Genomic DNA, 20458 nt, shown 5'->3' with positions numbered 1-20458 from the left:
CTTGTATCAACTGAAAAAAAAAAAAACTCCGCATTAAGAAATAATAGTATAGTTTATTTGATGGTTGCACCAATAGGCAATATATAATTAATAGTATTTTAATTACTTAAAGCAAATAAAACTCATGACCAGTCATTTTATTTAGGTAAATAAAGGATTTATTAGTATTTATTAGTTCACCTCTGTGTTATTTTCACGTATTGATATTATTGTCAAAACAGAAAAAAGGGTTTGCTCAGTATCAGACTACTTTTCTTGGACTAATATGTAATGGTGATATTTCATCCTGTTTGGTTCTCTGTTACATTCCCATTTAGTTACGACGTTTCCCTTTCCTGTGAGCTTCTTATCTGTTATCAAGGCCTATACTCGTAAAATAAACTATATGTCTTTCAGTAACCAGGAGGAATAGCTATAAGGAAGATATTAAGACAGAAATTCAGAGATACCTTATATATTATTCACAGTACTAGCAACCATAGCGATGTCTACCCTGAGGAAAAGCTTTTATAATCTCTACAGAGGGACATTAAAGCAAGAGAAAACAGTTTCTTCTCAGAAGAGCTTGTAGTCCAGATGGTGAACCAAACATATGTACATAAAGGGATTCATTTCCTCCCCAGTGTGAAACATGGGCTAGTCTACCAAAAACATGAGTGGAGAGTGCTAAATGCATACTGAATCAAGGAATGTTCCAGGTGATAAAGATGTAATCAAGCACAATTCTCTAAATGTGTTGATGGACATGGAATGGCAGAAAAATGAGTGACATGATACTACTGTTCTGAGTGAGAAGAGCAAAGCAAAAAGCAGAGTGGTCTGTTGGACGTCGATGTGTCACACTAGGTGCAGTGAATGATAATGCTCTATAGTTAAGGGGTCCATTGATGTAGCCCCTAAGAGATCAAAGGAGATGATTACGTTGAATGCCTTGGTGTTCTTTTCTACTGTCTTATTCTATACCTAGATATGCATGTTTACTACAATCCTTCATGGTAAATACTTTTCTAATGATAACAGCTTATGGCAAGTTCATGTTTATTGCCAAGTGAGGTACAAAAATTAAACTGGACAACTCTAGTTTTAAAACTTTCAATTAGGAAAAAACACTAAACTATTAATAGTGGTTTTCCTTAGCATGTACAAAAAATGACTTTTTCCTGGAGTTTAAATTATTTTCTACAATGAATTTATTTTGCTTAATGAAAAAGATAGCTTTTTATTGTAAAAAAGAATGTAAAATTTAAAAAAAAAAAAAAAAACCTCTCCCAAATACCCAGGTAATCTAGGGCGGTAGTTTTTTGGCTTGATTTATCTAATTAATTGGCCATATTCCAACTTTACTTTGTGAGTAGACCCTAAATATTAGAAGCTGTTCATACAGCTTTTGCTAAGTTATATGAATTACGTTGCAAAATCTGAGGATACACTGGGTAATCTTGGCAAAGTCATTGACTCTTTTTAGGCCATACTTTTCTCCTTTGTAAAATGAGAGACCAGACTAGTTAAACTTTAATGTCTATTATATATCTCCAAATAATGTAATTAAGCACAACTGACCATCAAGAACTGTTTTCTTTGTTGGCTTTTTGACCCTTAAAATTATATTAATTTTTCATGAGAAAAATATTTTCACAGTAACTTCCCTTTCTCCAAACTTAGAAAGTTCAGCAGGTGATAAATTAAGCCATATTCATCACTTTTGAAGAATGTTTCATGCAATCTTAGGATCTTTAGGACAGGATCTGGCAGGTTTTATGCATCTGTTAGCTCACAACACAAGTGTGCTGTGTGAAATGAGACCACAAGTCTTAAATATAGAGCTTTGGGAGAAGAGAGGATATGCCAATAAGTAGAACCAATTCTCATTAGTATTAGAGCATGGCTGTTTAGAACATTTATTAGAACCATTGATATCCATTGATACGGAATAATAAAACTTTGCAGAAGAAGAGAAATGATTTGAGTAAAGAAATTCGCGTGTTCTTTTCATTATAATTATGTTAGGGAAATAAAAAAATGGTACTAGATCTCTAGAGGTCTTCCCAGCTCTGAGAGCCTTTGTTATAAAAGGGAGTATTTATCTGGAGCACCTTTTACTTTTTTTTGTTTTATCAAAGTCTTACATATATATATTTTTAAAGCAAAATAGTAACACAAGGCTTATAATGAAAAAGAGCAGTCTCTTTTAGTAGAGACAGGGTTTCACCATGTTGGCCAGGCTGGTCTTGGACTCCTGACCTCGTGATCCACCTGCCTCGGCCTCCCAAAGTGCTGGAATTACAGGTATAAGCCACTGTGCCCGGCCTGGATTCCATGTTTTCTACTTTTGTATAGGTTTTGAAAGTCACAGAGGTAATGTGCCAGCTTTCATCACATTATATCAAGAGTACATATTATTAACATAACTTGTCAGTTTTGATGTTGACCTTGATCACCTGGCTAAAATAGTGCTTGTCTAGTTTCTGAACTGTAAAATTACTCTTTTGCCTCCTTTTTCCATACTGTAATCTTTTTGAATCACTGTTCACAGCCCACACTTCAGATCAGTGTGCAAATGAGTGGATTAAAAAAAGAAAAAAAAGAAGGGAAGTTATGCTCAACCTCCTTGAAAGTAGAGTATCTGTGTAAATTGTTTGGAATTCTTCTGCATAGATTTGTCAGTTCTCTACCATTTGTTTGTCAGTATGGACTAATAGGTATTTATTTTATAATTTGGGTTATAATTTAATACTACTTTATTGTTCAGGTTGTCCAGCTTTCGCCATTGGGAGCTCTTTCATTTGGCTCCTGTGTCCCTTTGACATATTTCCATTTTTGATTTTTTTTTTCATTTTTGGAGCACTTGCCTACTTTCTGACATTATAAGATACTCCAGGCTTATCTTGCACATTTCCTGCCTTATTCTTAGAATCAGTGTACAGGGTTTTTTTTTAATTGAGCTGGATTCTGTGGTACTATTTATTTATATTTTATTTTTGATTCTGAAGTAGTATGAGATATTTGTAACATGAGTATATTTTCATCGAAATATTTCAAGAATGGTCTGTTTGCGTTGTTACAGCTATCCTGAGTATTTTGGTTTTAGATTGAAGGTGTTTTTATCTTGTCTCAACCAAGATTCCTATCAGGTGACTAAAGTAACACTTTGTGTTGTTCACCTGACATTTATCATTTCCAAGTGAACTGTTTACACACAAGTGAATTTTTCAAATGCTTAAAGCTTACATTTTTCATTTATTCATTGTTTCATTCCTTCAAAGAGCATATTTCAAGCACTTACCAATACTAGGCAATATGCTAAGTACTCAGACAGACAGATAAGACACAGCTCTGTTTTTTGAGTAGTCCATAGTCTAGTAAGGGCATAGTTGCCCCTCAATTCAATACATGCTGTGGTGAAACTTGAGTTGTAGTAGAAGCCAACACTGGAGATCAAGGACACTTTCTTGACATTTTAAAGGATGACATTAGTTAGCCAGATGAAATAGGAGGAGATGGACAAGATGTTGTAACAAAAATGAGCAGGTTGTTACCAAAGGAATATGGCACTTTTGAGGTACTACAAGGAGCTCAAGGCAACTGGAGTGTAAAATAAGATGGAGCTAGTGGAGAGAGTTGAGCAGTAGGCCTAAAAGCCATCATGAAGGGCCTCATATGCCCTGTTTGTGTATTAACGTTTTCAGGGCGCTCTTAGAGGGTTTTTAGGCATGAGAGCAATCACTTTGACAGCATTATAGACAATGGATTAAAGTAGCTGGGCAACTATGTGAGAAATCCACTTAATCTAATCTGGAAATGAGGACAGTGTTCACAGAGCTGAAATGGAATGTATGAATTGGAGAGCTATAAAGGAAGTGAATCAACAGACTTTATCAACAGATGGGTATGAGGTTAAAAGAGATTAGGTGTTGATTGAAGTGATGAATAAAACATAAACCTTTACCTACATAGACCTTACAATATAGGCATGTACAAAAAAATGATAATATAATTAAGCCACAATTTATGTCCTTACTGAGCAGAAGTTTGTGTGTCTACTTGCCAAGTATCTTGGAAGCATTACTGTAGATTAACAATCCAATAAGTGATCACTGGCAAAGGAATAGTACATGTGAGGATTAAATACTAAATAGCTCCAGTGTATCACACTCCTGAATTCTCAAAAAGAGAACCAAATAAATTGGAAAGAAACCAACACTAGACGTTTGGAAATTTTTCAAATAAAATATGTTTTCCTCTGGCTCAATCCTTACAGCTATTGTACAACAGCCCAACTTTAGCTGTCATGCCAACACCTCTAAAAACTTCCATTTCCTGGCAGAGCTTAACTGGCAGTGTTTGTTATCTCTGGTCGAAATCACAGTGATACAATACATTTACACGGTGCGTTAGTCTCACCTGCTCCTCTCACTGTGTAAATAGCTCCATAAGTGAACATTTAACACTTGGAAAGGCAACAAATATTTTTGCTTATTATGTGTCACTGTAACATAGTTGAAGTTATTTTCCATAGTAACAAATGATGCATGTGCCTTTAAAAATATCTAATGGACCATAACCTAGGACATAACAGTCTCTTATTGAATCTAGCCAATATTCTTATGCAATATCTCAGTATTTCCATAAAGCCACTGGCAAGTGATAGCAGCCCATTTTTGCAGTTAAGAAAATTGAAATAGTGACTTAGATGTATCATCTAAAGCCTCCTTGTCCAATAATATTTTTCTTATATATGCTGTTTCCAAAATAATATGGCTCAAAATAAAACAAGCATATTCACATGTCAGATAACAAGTTTATATAATCTCTTAGTTACAGATGCAGTTGCAAAAGGAGGTGGAAGGCATCCAAAACACAATATTAAAATTTTTATAAAATGAGATAAAGGACTGGGAAACAGTCCAGGATGTGTCTAGACAATAATAGCCTCCCCTAATTGGAGTGATAGTATTCATTAGATTTGTTAATATCCACTGAAATACAAAATGAAATAAGAAACACAGTTCATACCCTGGCTTAATAAGTGGCAGAAAAGCAGTATTTGTCTGCATTTGTTCCGTTAATAGCTTTATACTGGTAGTAACCAGAAGAAACTCCTAGATAGGCTGTACAAGTGGTTTTGTAGCTTCTTTTGAAAAGGAACTACTGGGTTGATATCTAAGATATATTAAATTTATTAAATAATTTATTAATGTCAGAAATTCAAGTGTAAATCATTTTTAACATTAAGACCAACTCCTGTTCATTACAAAGGCCTGACCAACTGTCTTAGTAGAAAGTACTATAGACTCAGTAGCTTATAAACAACATAAATTTATTTCTCACAGTTCTGGTGACTGGGAAGTCTGAGATCAAGGCCCCAGTGAATTAGGCCTCTGGTGAGGGCCTGTTTCCTGATTTATAGATGGTACCATCTTTCTATGTCCTCACCTAATGGAAAGGGAAAGGCAGCTCTCTAAGGGCCTCTTTTTATTAGGGCATGAATCCCATTAATGAGGGCCCCACCCTCATGACCTAATCACTCCCCAGCCACGCCTCCCAATACTATCACATTGGTAATTAGGTTTCAACACATGAATTTTATGGAGAGACAAGCATTCGGACCATAACAACAACATTCCTAAAACTACCATTGTAGGCCAGGGGCAGTGGCTCACACCTGTAATCCTAGCACTTTGGGAGCCTGAGGTGAGAGAATTGCTTGAGGCCAGGAGTTCAAGACCTGTCTGGGCAACATAGTGAGACCTCATCTCTACAAAAAATTTAAAAATTGACTGGGGTGATAGAGCAAGACATTGTCTTTAAAAAAAAGACACCATTGCAGGCTAGTCAGCCATTATTAGGTTGTGGAATCTACTGTGCATTTTATGTACTAGAAATCCAGGGTCTTAAACTTTTTTGCTGAGTTCTGAAGATAACACCACCGTGCATCATATTTTTCAAGTAGCCTGTAGGAAATGCCTTGTAGAACCCAAATTGAAAACTAATATATAACTCTTTATGTTGTGAAGGTGGTCCTAATGAAATCAAACGATCCCCAAAAGCATCTTCCATGCCTGACTCATACCTTTAGCAAGTGATATCAATTAAATTTGTCAAAATCAATCTTTAATACCTTATTTAGAATTATGCAGCTATAGAAGGAACATGGAAGAAATTACAGAGCTGTGCTGACCAATATGGCTGGCTACTAGCTACATGTGGCTGTTTAAATTTAATTGAACTTAAATTGAAAATATAGGTCCTCACTTAAACTAGCCACATTTAAAGTTCACAGTAGCCACATTTAAGTAGTGGCTACCGTATTGACAACACAGATGTAGAACTATGTAGAACATTTGACAATACTGTCTAGAAATACTGATACAAAAAGCATTTTAGTTGATAATGGCTTATGTATTTATATAAAAATGCCTATATGATGACTTCTCAAGAGAAAAGATTGTTTATAACTAGATCCTATAATTTTATTTCATTGTGCCAGAAAAGTAGCTTTTAAATTTATAAATTCTGCTTTTTTCCCTTAAACTCCTACCCTAAAAGACTTCCAAATGTAGAACTTCTGAAGGCTGCATATGATATAGAGCTACTTCAGGATTCCCAGAGTTTGGAAAAATGACTTCTGAAAGCACTATATGAGATAAAATTTTCAAGTATGACAACTTTACTTTTGCTGACCCATCTTGTGCTGCTCTTCTACATATTTTGCTCATTAGTACCTTCTTCACAATGTATTGTTATATATATATATATATTACTTCTAAGGACATGGATCTGCTGACATTGTAGCTCCTTGGTAGGCAAAGGTCAATATATAGTAATTCTTGTGTGCCATTATCTTGAGGAGCAGGATGCTTACATAGACTAAATTGTCTTCCTATATATTGCTTCTTTAGTTACAGAGGTTAAAACTGTAAGTATAAAATGGAAAAACCAGTGAGGGACAGAGAAACTTTGGATGTGATGGGCCTCTGGATGCCCTGAGAAGCATTTAATATCATTTATATTCATATGTAAGTGGATGTATGACCTGAATTTAATCATGAGGAAACATCAGACAAAAACAAAGTGAAGAACATTCTATCTGAAAGTGGCCTGTATTCTTTAGAATGTCAATGTCATGAAAGATGGGGAGAAGAGGGCTGTGATAATGGTGGGGAATTATTCCAGATTAAAAGAAATTAAAGAGACATGATAACTAAATGCAATATGTGATCTAGCACTGTATCCTGGACTGGCAGTGGAAAAAATGCTAAAAAGAAATGATTGGGACAGTTCCAAAAATTGGCATATGGATGGTAAATTAGATTTATAGTTTTGTATTCATATTAAGTTTCCTAAATTTGGTGACTATACTATGGTTATGTTAGATAATATTTTGTTTCTGGGAAGTACATTCCCAGAAATGTATTAAAGAGTAGAGGGGCATGATACCTGCACCTTATTCTCAAATGAGTCAAGAAAATAATAGTGTGTGTGAAGAGAGAATATGATAACAAATGTAGCACAATGTTAACAGTGGATTTGAGTAAAGACTATACAGGAGTTCTCTATTTAAGTCGTGTAACTTTTCTATGAATTTGAAATTATTTTGAAATAAAAATAAAACTCTATTCAATATTTTCTAGCCCTTTCCAAGGCACAAAATGATGTGATGGAAATGAAGATGCAGTCAGAGAGACTTTCGAAAGAATATGATCAACTCCTGAAAGAACACTCTGAACTTCAGGTGGGTGTGACATGCACTTTATGCGTCTAAATGTTTTGAAGTAGTAATTACCTAAGTAAATTATTTGGGTTATTTGTCCCTAACTAATCAAGATGATGTACTTAATCCTGACTTTGTTAAATGATTTAAATAAGCCAGATTTTTACCTAGAGGGTAAAGATTAGTACATTGCAGGAAAATACAAGATAATTATAAGGAATTGCTGACGTGCATATTTATAGCATTCCAGTTTTGGTGAACTTTTAAGCAAAAGAATTAAGCCACAAAAATGGCAGCACTGGAAAACAGACTGGTTCTAGAAAAGATGAGTTTTGCTATTTGGGATGTTTGCCATATTCATGCCAAAATGAGGCCAGAATTTCAAGTTCCACATCACACTACTCTCGTCTCAGTGTTTTAGACATATCAGGCCAAAGACTTTAGCATTCAAATTTATTATTTACCTCCAAATGTTGATTTGAAAGATGGAAATGGGAAAAAAAATGTTTGATTGTTAAAGCCACAAAGTCAGATCTGGGCCATAGGTTTTCTTTCTCTTTCTCTCTAATCCAAGAAAAGAAACATTCATCCCTGTTAAGCTTGTCTTTCCTCCCTCCCTTCTGCTACGAGCCAGTAACCTGAGATGATTTCCCAGCCACACTTTGATCAATTGGGAAAGAGACCATTCCAGAGGCAGCCCTGGCCTGCCTTCCCAGTTTCTCCCAAGACAGACTGATTGGGCTTATCTTCAAAATTTGGCAGCCTTTGTGGCTTTCAGTCAGGCCTTTTTACAAATGATGGCTTTTTATTTCACTGTACACATTTCCCTGCATCTTAATGGTCATGGTATCTCCAAGGCTCAGCACTGTTCCTGGCACAAGGCAAGCAGGCACTATACTCATGGACTTTGGAGTCAGACATACCTGGAATACCTACCTATACCTGGCCGCATGCTAGGTTTTTTTATCTTAGGCAGGTTATAGCATCCCTTTGGGGCTCACTTCTTTCATCTATAAAATTGGAACGATAATGATGCCTGGCTCACTGGATTGTTAAGTGAACTAAATAAAATGTGTAGGTTTTTTAGCACTATGCCTTACTGACAGTAAACACTCAAGAAATGATAGCTATTATCATCATCATCTGTATTACTTCATCTGTAGGAATTTTGCTGAAAGAATGACTTATTCTCAACCAACGACTTTGGCCTTGGTTTAGAGCCAGTCATGAAGTAATCTAAAGCACATGTTTGTAATCTGATAGTTCCGCTTAGTTTGCATGTTTGTTTTAACTAGCCTACTTTGACAATAGCAGGAGACAGAGTAGCGAGAGAAGGGTGAATACCCTGTACGCTCCAATCCCAGGAACACTAAGGGTTCAGTTCACATGGCCTGGAGCAGATAGGTAGATTGTCAGCAAGACCACCCCTTCCCCAGCTCGAAAATAGAGATCCTAAAATTGCTGACCTATTCCGGGCATGATCATTATTCCATGGTATCTTTCAAGATCCACATTGGAAAATGAAGAAGTCACTTCAGAGACCTCTTGCCTAGAAATACAACATTTTCCCCCTGTTTGTGAGATTAAGGTTTACTCGACCAGGTTGAGTATCGACATTAGTGGACTTTGCCGTGATGTCAGACATACTTAGATCCTTGAATGGAGAAAGGAAAACCAGAAGTATGCCCTCAATTTCTTATGGCCAGTATCCATTGTTGAATGTCTTCATTGTGGTAACAGCCATTGGTTCTCTCAATTCTGAAGAATGTATGTAACAGTGAGATTTCCTCAACCCATTTCCTCCCCGCAAAAAAGCCACAGTCAGCCTGGAGCTGCTGAATTCTTGGTAAAGGATGTAGAAAGCTTTTAAGAGTGATTCCTGACTGGGCATGGTGGCTCATATCTTTCTTTAATCCCAGCACTTTGGAAGGCCGAGGCGGATCATGAGGTCAGATCAAGACCATCCAGGCTAACACACTAAAACCCTGTCTCTACTGAAAATACGAAAAATTAGCCAGGCATGGTGGCAAGTGCCTGTAATCCCAGCTACTCAGGAGGCTGAGGCAGGAGAATCACTTGAACCTGGGAGGTGGAGGTTGTAGTAAGCCGAGATCGCACCACTGTAGTCCAGCCTGGGTGACAGAGCGAGACTCCATCTCAAAAAAAAAAGAGTGATTCCTTCCCAAGAACATAGTTGTTATACCTGTTTCCGTGGAAAAGACCTCGTCCCAGATTATGCCAGACAGCATGCCAACAGTAGGGCCTTGTTTGATAGCACATTTAGGACTTGATCTAATTTCTGCTTGTATCCAATTTTTGAAATATTTATTAGATGACATTTGTTGAGAGTATGCTCTGGACTAAGCACTTGGCTAAGGGCTTCATATATGTTGTTTTGTTTACTCTCCATGACAACTCAGTAATTGAAACTATTTTAATATCCCTGTTTTGTGAATGAAGAAACTGAGACCCAGAGATGTTATATAATTTACCCAAAGTTACTAGAAAGTGATAGCATTCAAAGGCAGAGAATCTTTCTCCAGAACCTCCGTCATTAACCACTATGTTCTTTGGCCTTTGCTGGTCATTGGATTGTGTTCTTAGATCCATTCTCCTCTCACCACTGCTTTACTCTATATCTCTGCGAGGTCTGTTTCCAAAGCTTCCTTGCTGTCTGACTCAGTCTGGGCAGGTTTAGCCAGTGGCAGGCACTAGAAGACTGAAGGCAGGAGGAAGGAGAAAGCCGGGGATTTCTTCTACTCTCTCCACTGTAGGGGCCTTCTCCTTTTTGGCTCCAGTTCCTTCCCTCCATGGTCTCAGGTCCCACTGGGCAGCTTCTACTTACTGGCCTTCACACCTGGGCTCCATAACCTCATCCCTCCAGCCCAAGAAGTGGTGGTGGCTTCTATACTATTGATAATCCCAGAGGTGCCTTACCACCTTGTTTGATGTGTATATTTTTTCATCACCTCTAAAACCAATTTCCCATAATATCTCTGTTTGAAGGAAAACAAAATCTCAGCTCCATAGTATACCACTTCTGTAACCCACAGGTGATTCATTTGACATCTGTGCTCCTCAGGTACTTTAATACTTAAATAAAGGTTATAATACCTTATGAAAATTAAAGCAGATCCTGTATAAGAAAGCACTTTATATATTTCTTTTTTTTTTTTTTTTTTGAGACGGAGTCTCCACTTTGCCGCCCAGGCTGGAGTGCAGTGGCCGGATCTCAACTCACTGCAAGCTCCGCCTTCCAGGTGTATGCCATTCTCCTGCCTCAGCCTCCCGAGTAGCTGGGACTACAGGCGCCCGCCTCGTCGCCCGGCTAGTTTTTTGTATTTTTTAGTAGAGACGGGGTTTCACCGTGTTAGCCAGGATGATCTCGATCTCCTGACCTCGTGATCTGCCCGTCTCGGCCTCCCAAAGTGCTGGGATTACAGGCTTGAGCCACCGCGCCCGGCCACTTTATATTTTTCTAATCAAGAATGCTATTTGTTATGTCCTGATTGGTTACATTTTTTTCCTTCACCTACCCACCCCCCACCATTGTCCAATATGAGACCCTGTATAAGTTTCTCAGATTTAGATATCATCGAGTGCCCTGTTTGTTTTGTTCTGGGGTTTTTTTGTTGTTGTTCGTTTGTTTTGTTTTGTTTCGTTTTGTTTTTTGAGACAGTGTTTCACTCTGTCACCCAGGCTGGAGTTCAGTGGCACAATCTCAGTTCACTGCAACCTCCACCTCACCAATTCAAGCGATTCTTGTGCCTCAACCTTCTGAGTCACTGGTACTACAAGCACATGCCACCATGTGCAGCTAAGTTTGGTATTTTTAGTAGAGACAGGGTTTCGCCGTATTGGCCAGGCTGGTGTCAAACTCCTGACCTCAAGCAATCCGCCCACCTGGGCCTTCCAAAGTGCTGGGATCATGGGTGTAAGCCCCCATGCCCAGCCGAGAACCCTTTTCTTTAACTCTTGAGTTTCATTGTTCACCATCTGAGCCCTGCTTGAGAAGCAAAAGATAGTTATAGATCCTCTATGGTAAAAAGCTCTGTCAAATTGTCCTCATGAATTTTACTTCTGTTGTCAAACTAATCTTAGATATTGAATTATATCCTAAAGTTCTTTGGAACTAACTTTCTGAATTTTACATAGTTGACATACTTTCAGTGGAACAATCATAAAACAAAGGATTATTAAAATATTAAGGAAACAAAGGTTAAAGAGGGAAATGCTGATTTCTTTACTGTAAACAGATCCCAATTTGCATATTTTACATCCTTTTGGATTTCCCCATCTGATCTCCTCCCTGTTATAGGCACTAAATAAATATTAGAAAACCGTCCCTTCAAAACATGTAGTCTTTACCTTTCCTTATTTGCCCTGCCTCTCTTCTAAAAAAAGAAAAACAGAACTAACTAGAGATTTTTGGCTGCACAAAAGCATCAGCACCTGCCAGTTTTTAAATTTCATTTTGGAAAATCAGCCATCACTTAAGGGACTTGTCCCTTCATTAAAGCTTTGATTTTTATCAAAAGGGGCCACACCTGTAAACCTGTGAAAGTAGTATGTTTACCTTCTGTACTGTTGTCGTCTTATTTGATTGCAAAAGTTAATGTTACTAAAGTTGCTACGGAAGCATTAATGTTCAGCCTGAACAAGAGCTTGACAAACTTCTTTATACAAGCAATAACACTCTGCAACCCCATTTTATGAGATCTTTTTCTTGATGTAGACATTTACTTTCTTAGCACAAGTGATCTCTTAAGATTAATTTCTATTCCATTTTCCTTCAGTTTTAAATGATGTATTATAGTCATCTTTATAACATGATCAGCCGAGTATAATTTGAGAAGTCAGTTCTGTTGGCAAATATCTGAAGGACAAAATCAAAGCCACCCTAGCTGGGATTTTTGTCCCTTCCTTCTTTTCGTTTGCCAAAAAGCTTAATTGGGTTAACAGTAGGGGAATTTTAGAAATCATGTTTTCCTGGTGTAACCTGTGAAACAAAAGCAAAATAGATTAAGGCAAGGGGAAAAATGAACTTACCAAGAGCGTTCTTTTTCCTAAGTAAAAACCACAAATTTTATAGTTTTTAAAATTTTAGACTGTCTCAATCCTTTTTTCACATGTAATTATTCTCATAAGTATACATAGAAGAGAGAATGTTTTTTAAAAGTCCTTGTCATGTCTATGAATTGTTTCTCTTTGCTGTACTACATAAATCATATTTTTTTCCTTACAGGATCGTTTAGAAAGAGGCAACAAGAAAAGACTGTGAACTTTATAAAAGACGCTTGCAATATACTGTGTCAAAATGAGAATGTTGTTATGTTAGCCTCTAGGAAATTTAAGTTCAGAAAAATGCACTATGACCAGTTCGTATTTTTTTTTAATGTCACACATAGGTTATATTGTAATGGCATTATCAGAATATTTGATGATATTTCAGATATATTGTGAAGTCTGTATTCCAGCTCTTAAGAAAAATACAAGCATGTTAAATACCATATTTACATATTGATAATGTCACTGATATATGGTGGCTGTTTACCAATAAAAGGAAAAAATTCCTTGGCTGGTTACTTCCCAAATTAGAAGTTTTAAGTTGCACGAAACCATTAATAGCCTTGAAAGCTTTGATGAGTTTTCAGTAATGATCACCTATTTAATCAGATGATGTGTTTGAAAATAGTGTTCAATATCAGCAAATTTGTACAAGGGAATGAATTAAGGATAACTGATCAGAGTTATCCACTGTATTTATAAGAAAGAGTCAGAAAAAACAATGACCTTAGTTTTTTTTAAGCCTGATGATACTATGGTTTACTCTAATAAGATAGCTATACTGATAATTATATTTTTGTTATTGTGCCCCTGCACATTTTGGTCTTTTTTTTGTTGATATTTTTGTTAATAACACATAATTAGTAACCACTCTACTGTTTCAAGTTAATCTAGTAATAGAGTTTACACATATTTGTATAACTGCTATACCACTGAACTGCATTTATTTTACAACAGTGTAGAATTCTTGACAAGTTAACGTAGAACATATCCAGAAAGCAGTATTTGTTTCCCTTGGTTGTGAGAGTAACTAGCTATATAAATATTACCTCAAAAATACATACACTGGTATCACACAGTCTTTCTACAATGTTTCTATATTCTGAAAGTTAAATATTAAATGCTATTTTTCCATTCAAATATTCATTTAGAATTTCCTTTAGAAGATGACAGTGATTATAATATTAATATGATTTCAGTTGTTCCAGTGTTTAGACATGAAATCATCTTCCTTGTCTCATAAAAACCTAAATATTAAAAAAAGGAAAATAATTACTGGAGTTTTTATTTCTCTTGTCTTTGTTTCGTCCTCTGTTTATTATAATTTTAGTACCAACTTCACACCTAGCTAATTTTTTCCATCATAAAGTGGATGAAATGAGCAAGTACATAAAAATTTTATTTCAGATAAAAGTCAGGAGTTACTGCTAAAAAACAGACATGTAGGAGACGTTCAACAGGAGTAAGAAATGGGAGTTAGACCATATGGGCTGACAACACCATAAATAACAAGAAAAGGGAGTGCTGAAATAGGAGAGAACTGAACAAATGTTAGCTCAAAGTATAGACTTAGAAATATCGAAGTAAGAGCTATCTGGGTAAATATATAGATATTGAGTGCTTGGAATCCTAGCCTACTATGTGAAAATTAAGTCTAATATCAGAATAACATACAGAAAAGTAGAAAATGCACAGTTTTAAAATGGGCAGAGTTAAAATCTAATCCCAGCTTTATCGCTTATTTAGCCATGCTAGCCTAGGCCTCTATTTCCTTGTCTCCAAAATGGGAATAATAAAATTTAGATCAGGATTACTATATAAACAAAGACAATACAGTGATTCTCAAAGTTGTTCAGACTGTATAGTAAGGAGAAAGTCTGGGTGGACTTTGAAAAGCTTGAAGATTTGAAAGATTCCCAAAAAAGCATTTTGAAGTTTACATTTAAGGGACCTAGGACCTCAACCCTCTCAAGTTTACAGGTCTGAAACTTTAGACCTCAAAAGTTTGAGCAGTTTTTCCAAGGCAACATTGATAGTTAGATTTAGGGCCAGGATGCAAGTCTAGAATTTAGGTATCCTGATCCCCCAGATATCGCTCTTCTGTTGATACGCAGACCAGCTATAATTTGTTAAACAAAGTATTGCAATGTGTTAGTCAGTTGTGGCTCCAGAGCCTGTGCCCTTTACCACCATACCCAACTGTTTCACGTACTATGTTTGTTAGTTTTTCCTAGTACTCTCCTTAATAATGGTGGTGTTTAGAAAATTGTATTATATAAGTAAATATTTATTTCATGGATTTAATTATGTTGCCTGTTAAATTACTTTCCTTCCCATTGTCAATAATGACTTGTTTATGTTGTATGTGTTAGGCTGTATTATAAATGCAAACACAGGAATGTTATTCTTGCCTTTTTCCATCAGAATTACATAAAGTATTATTAGACTTTCCTCCTACTTGCAAATCTGCCTGGAGGTACTGGTCTTTAGGAAGTAGCACTTAGCAAGTTCTGGATAAGCACTCCAGAACTTGGGATGAGTTATCCTTGTTGTTTGTCCAGCTCTATCTTGGACCCCAGTGCTGCTAATTAGATTCATGGCTTGTTCTTTAGGGCCTAAGTTCCTCTCTTGGCTATTTCCTAGTATGCTGAGAACTAGGATTCGCTTTCAGTGACAGAGTCCTGCCCTGGAACCCCAATCAAGAGCCTAAAGTTTAACAACTTTCTGAGATATTAGCCTGATGCCAGCAGCCTGCCTGGATCTCTAAATATTACCCATTCTTGGAGTTGTTCGTGATCTCTGCTTTCCTGCATGTCACTCCTGCTTCATCATTCGACCTGCTAGCCACAGCTACTTAGATGTACCTGAACCTGTTGTCTTGCCCTGCCTCTGTGGGCTGGTTCAGTTCTGCATTCCCATTCCAGTGTCCACTGCCTTCTCGCTGTCCCTCCTATCTTAATGCCCAGCCCTACTACCATGACAGACCATTGTGCATTTGAGTGCCCACTATACAATGTGTGAATATAACCATGCTTTTAAGCATTGACTTTAATGTCTAGGATGATCTGTCTAAAGTCCATGGAACCCTCCTGTGTTTTTTCATCCCTTTCTTAGTAATCTTGAAAATCCACTTACGAAATTCTTTTCCTTTTTTTAACATTACTGAACGGCATTTTTAAAATTACTTTCACAGTGTTTCTTTCCGCTTTGATCGCTACACAAACACGACCTTATTGCACCAGAAATGATTTCAAACACTTTAGGAACCGTGGTAGGCTTAATTATGACCTCCCAAAAGATATCCCTATACCAATCCTTGGAACCTGGAAATGCTCTCTTCTATAGCAAAAGGTGTGATTAAGTTAAAGTCTTGAGATGGAGAGATTATCCTGGATAATCTGGGTGTGCCCTAAATGCAGCTACATCTATGCTTAGATAGAAGCAAAGGGAGATATTGCCACACAGCAGAGGAGAAAGCACAGTGACCACAGAGGCAGAGATTGGAATGATGGAGCTGCAGCAAAGCAATGCTGACAGTCACCAGAAGCTGGAGGAGGTATGGAACAGATTCTTCCCCAGAGTCTCTAGATACCCATAAAACTGATACAGGACTTCCTGGCCTCCAGAACTATGGGAATAAATTTATTGTTTCAAGCCGTGAAGTTTGTGATTATTTGTTACTGCTGCCATAGTAAATTAATACAGGAGCATACAGGACAGATCTGTAAGGCCTGAACTGCATTTCAAGGGGTGTGGAAAACAATTACCCTTTAACACCACTCCGTCTTCCCCATTAGCCATTTGGATAAGTCAAAGATAGCCTTAACCATCTCCTGTCTTAGTTACTTTTCTCCTTCAATAGTATTTCTCCATTGCCATTGCCACTGCCTAATTGCAAGCCATCATCATCTCTCACATGGACTATGACAACCTCCTCATCTCCCTGTATCTTCTCTAATGCTTCTCTCATATACATGCCCTCAGCAGCCACCTGGTTTAAAAGAAAAAAAAAAAACAAAAAACACTGATCATGTCATTCCCTGCTTGTCTTCCAATTCTTTCCCACTGCAGTAAAGATCAAACCACCAAGATCAAACACCAAGACCTCACCAGGCTCCCATCTACTCTCCAGCCTCAAGTCAGTCCACCTGCTCTGCCAATCACACCTGTATTCTTTTTGTTGTTGTTCTTTCCCTAGGATACAGATCCTGACATGTCTGCATTCTGATTCTTCTTGCAACAAGCCAAATTATTTACCCTGTCAGGACGTTTGCATGTAGTAAATGTTGCATCCCAGGCCTGTCTGCCACCTTATCCTGTTTTATTTTCATCATGGCACTTACTGCCATGTGAAATGATCTCATTTATGGTTTGTCTCTTCAGTGATTAGCACAGTTTCTGCAGACAGTAAATCAGTGGTTCTCAACAGGAAGTGGAGAGGTCATCCTGAGGGGAACATTTAGCAATACCTAGAGACATTTCTGGTTGTCGTAACCAAGGGAATGCTCCTAGTGGATAGAAGCCAGGGATGCTGTGAAACCATTCCACAATGCACAGTACTGGAACAAAGAACGATCTCACCCAGAATGTCAGTGTTGCCAAGGTGGAGACATCCTGCAATAGATGCTTGTGGCAGAGGGTACTGGTTGTCCCCCAATATCCATTCTTTCATTCACATGTGTTAATACATGCTCCAGTTTTTGTTGTTTTATAAACAGCTGCCAAACATAAAGACATTTTCCATCTCCTTGTGTGTAAGTGGAAATAGTTAGGACTGTCATGTGGGGCCAGTTTCTTTTTCTCTTCCTCTGACCTGCTGCTTGAAACATAGATGCTGCTATCTTAGATCATGAAGTTGAGGCCATGCAAAGTGGAGCAACAAGAAGGAGGCTGTGTCCCTGATGCCATAAGCACCACACCTGTCCTGAATTGCTGTGAATGACACCAGATAACTGCAATGCATTGTCTCAATGTCCTAGACATAAATAAAAAGCCATAAATGTTTGTCCTGTGCAGCACAAAACCTTTGTATCTTTGCCTTTTATGTTGGGATCTTAATTAAAAATTATATCCTCTACTGTCTCTGCATGCTCAACTTTTTATACTTGACTTAACCATTATTAATCAACATCACGCATTGCACCTTCACAATAACTGTGCATTTCACATCATAAAAGTTTACAAATCTCTTCTCCCTCTTTGTCTTTAGTATGGTGTACACCACCACAACAACAAACCTCAAGGACATTCAGGCACATTATATATACAAAGATAGCACATAACAGCTTGATGTGTAAACAAGTTAGGAAAAAGTTTCCAACTTCTTGGTGATCAGCTCTTTTCCTAAATTTGAGCAAAGAATGTGTTTGAAGTATTGGCTTTGCTCCCTAAACCAGATGTCTTCCTGGTTAGCTAGGCTTTTCTGAAGTGTTTCCTTCAGAAATCGTTGTTCTCCCTGAAGCACCACCCACGGTAAAGAATTCCGGTCTTTCCCAAGGTCTGTCAATTTCCTGGAGCACCAAAGACTCCTAGAACACCAAAGACTCCTGGAGCACCACTTCTCAGCCAAGGGCTTCGTGGAATAACCCTCCATAGAGGTTTACTTGCTGAAACTTTCTTTAAGTTTGTTGATTTTTTTCCCCCTTGAAACAAAATTAATACATAGTAAATGTAGAAATGAAAGAAAAAAATAGCTGTTTGTCTAATTTTCATATATATATACACACAAATATTTATAAAAATAAGATCACACCTGTTTTTATGCATACTTTTTTGTGACCTGCTTACTTTCCCCCTACATCAATAAATATCCTTCTTCAACAGAATTCTACAACCAACTTCTCATAGGTCACATACACATCACCTGCGGGGATCGGTTTGTTCAAAGCATAGGGACTCATATGCCCTGTTTACCACTACCACCAGTGAGAATTCCTGCCCCAGGCAACCAGTGTTAGTAATGAGGCTGCCATAACAATCCAGTATGTGAGAGCAGAAAAGGTGGATGAGACCCATAGTCCTATGACAAGGTATTTACCTTATCCCCTGTTGGCGACATTTCATGAGAATCTTTATTGGCAGAAAATGCTCTGGAATCAATAGAACATAGTGGTTACATACGTAGATTACCTGTGTTCAGATCTCATCTGCTTTATTTATTACCCATTCTGCATCTCAGTTTTTTCATCTTTAAGGTGATTTAGACTCTACTTCAAAGTCTTGCTGACGGGATTAAACGAGTTGATACACGTGAAGAACTTTTAACAGTTTCTCATGGTAAGCTATTCTGAACATTATACAAAGACTGATGCCCAGTCATAAATTTCCTCATCTAAAAACAAAAATCTGATGGAATTTTAAAATGTATTAAAAGTAAAAAGTGTACTGGAGATGGATGATGGTGATGGTTACACAACAATATGAATGTAGTTAATACCACTGAACTCTACATTTAAAAGTGATTGGTTAGCACAACCTCTTTTGTATTAACTACTTGTATTAACCACTTGTAAGTTTATAGTTAGGTGGTATTAACTACATATTATAGTATTAACCATATTAACCACTTGTAAGTGCATTTTACATCATTAAAAACATTGGGAAACAAAAGATGGACCCCCTAGTTCTCTGGAATGAAAATGCACAGTGTTGAAACTGGTAGATAGTTAAGGATGCCTTTTTCTTTTTTTTCTTGAGACAGAGTTTTGCTCTTGTTGCCCAGGCTAGAGTACAATGGCACAATCTCGGCTCACTGCAACCTCCATCTCCCGGGTTCAAGCGATTCTTCTGCCTCAGCCTCCCAAGTAACTGGGATTACAGGTACCTGCCACCACGCCTGGCTAATTTTTGTATTTTTAGTAGACACCAAGTTTTACTATGTTGGCCAGGCTGGTCTCAAACTCCTGACCTCAGGTGACCCACCCACCTCAGCCTCCCAAAGTGCTGGGATTACAGGCATGAGCCACCATGCCCGGCCTGAGGATACCTATTCTTAACAACTGTAATCAGTCATTCCCCTGCCACCCCTCTTCTCCCACCTCAGAGAAAGCACAGAGCCGCATTTGCTCAGGTATGCAACTAATGTTTGCTTATCTGAATTGAATTCCGTTCAATTCTAGTGTGTCAAATTCTTTTCAGATGACTCTTCCCATTCCCCATCTTTAGAGTGTGTCCTGTTGTCTTAAGATTGTGATAGGATCAGAAACAATTTTGACAAACATTCTTAAAATACATCCAGACACGGATATATTTCACTTCAAATCCCGTTGGCAGATTTGATATTATAAAAGGGCCTGGGTTTGGGGTGTTTTGTTAGTTACTTGAACGTTAACTGCAACTTTTTTTTTCCTTTCTCAATGATTAAAATAATTATGTATGTATATATGCATGTATATTATGATGTTTTACGTCTTTTCTTTTTTTTCGAAATGGGGTCTCGTTCTGTTGCCCAGGCTGGAATGCAGTGGCACGATCACGGCTCGCTGCAGCCTCGGCCTCCCAGACTCAAGTGATCCTCCCGCATCAGCCTCCTGAGTAGCTGAGACTACAGGCATGCGCCACCAAGCCTCTTTAATTTTTCTCATTTTTTGTAGAGATTGGGAGGTCTCACTTTGTTGCCCAGGCTAGCCTCAAACTCCTGGGCTCAAGTGATCCTCCCACCTCAGCCTCCCAAAGTGCTGG

The 20458-nt window shown here is 37.7% G+C and overlaps 1 protein-coding gene across 3 annotated transcripts in view; it reads left to right on the top strand.

Moving 5' to 3' along the window:
• BCAP29 (B-cell receptor-associated protein 29) overlaps positions 1–16831 on the top strand; it is a 40807-nt gene extending 23976 nt beyond the window's left edge. Inside the window, exons 7-8 of one of the 3 annotated variants that reach the window (XM_011948203.1) lie at positions 7632–7732; positions 16218–16831. In XM_011948203.1, coding sequence (XP_011803593.1) covers positions 7632–7732; positions 16218–16376 — 260 coding nt within the window. In that variant the 3' untranslated portion in view covers positions 16377–16831. Of the gene's footprint in view, positions 1–6376; positions 6384–7631; positions 7733–12956; positions 13788–16217 lie in introns of those variants that run through there. The other 2 variants (XM_011948204.1, XM_011948205.1) reach the window with 2 other exon arrangements.
• The last annotated feature ends 3627 nt before the right edge of the window (positions 16832–20458 follow it).

Source organism: Colobus angolensis, unplaced genomic scaffold (genome assembly GCF_000951035.1).
Source record: "Colobus angolensis palliatus isolate OR3802 unplaced genomic scaffold, Cang.pa_1.0 Scaffold275, whole genome shotgun sequence".
Lineage (NCBI taxonomy): Eukaryota > Metazoa > Chordata > Mammalia > Primates > Cercopithecidae > Colobus > Colobus angolensis.
The sequence above is the reverse complement of the archived record's forward strand: the minus strand, read 5'-3'. Positions and strand labels throughout refer to the sequence as shown.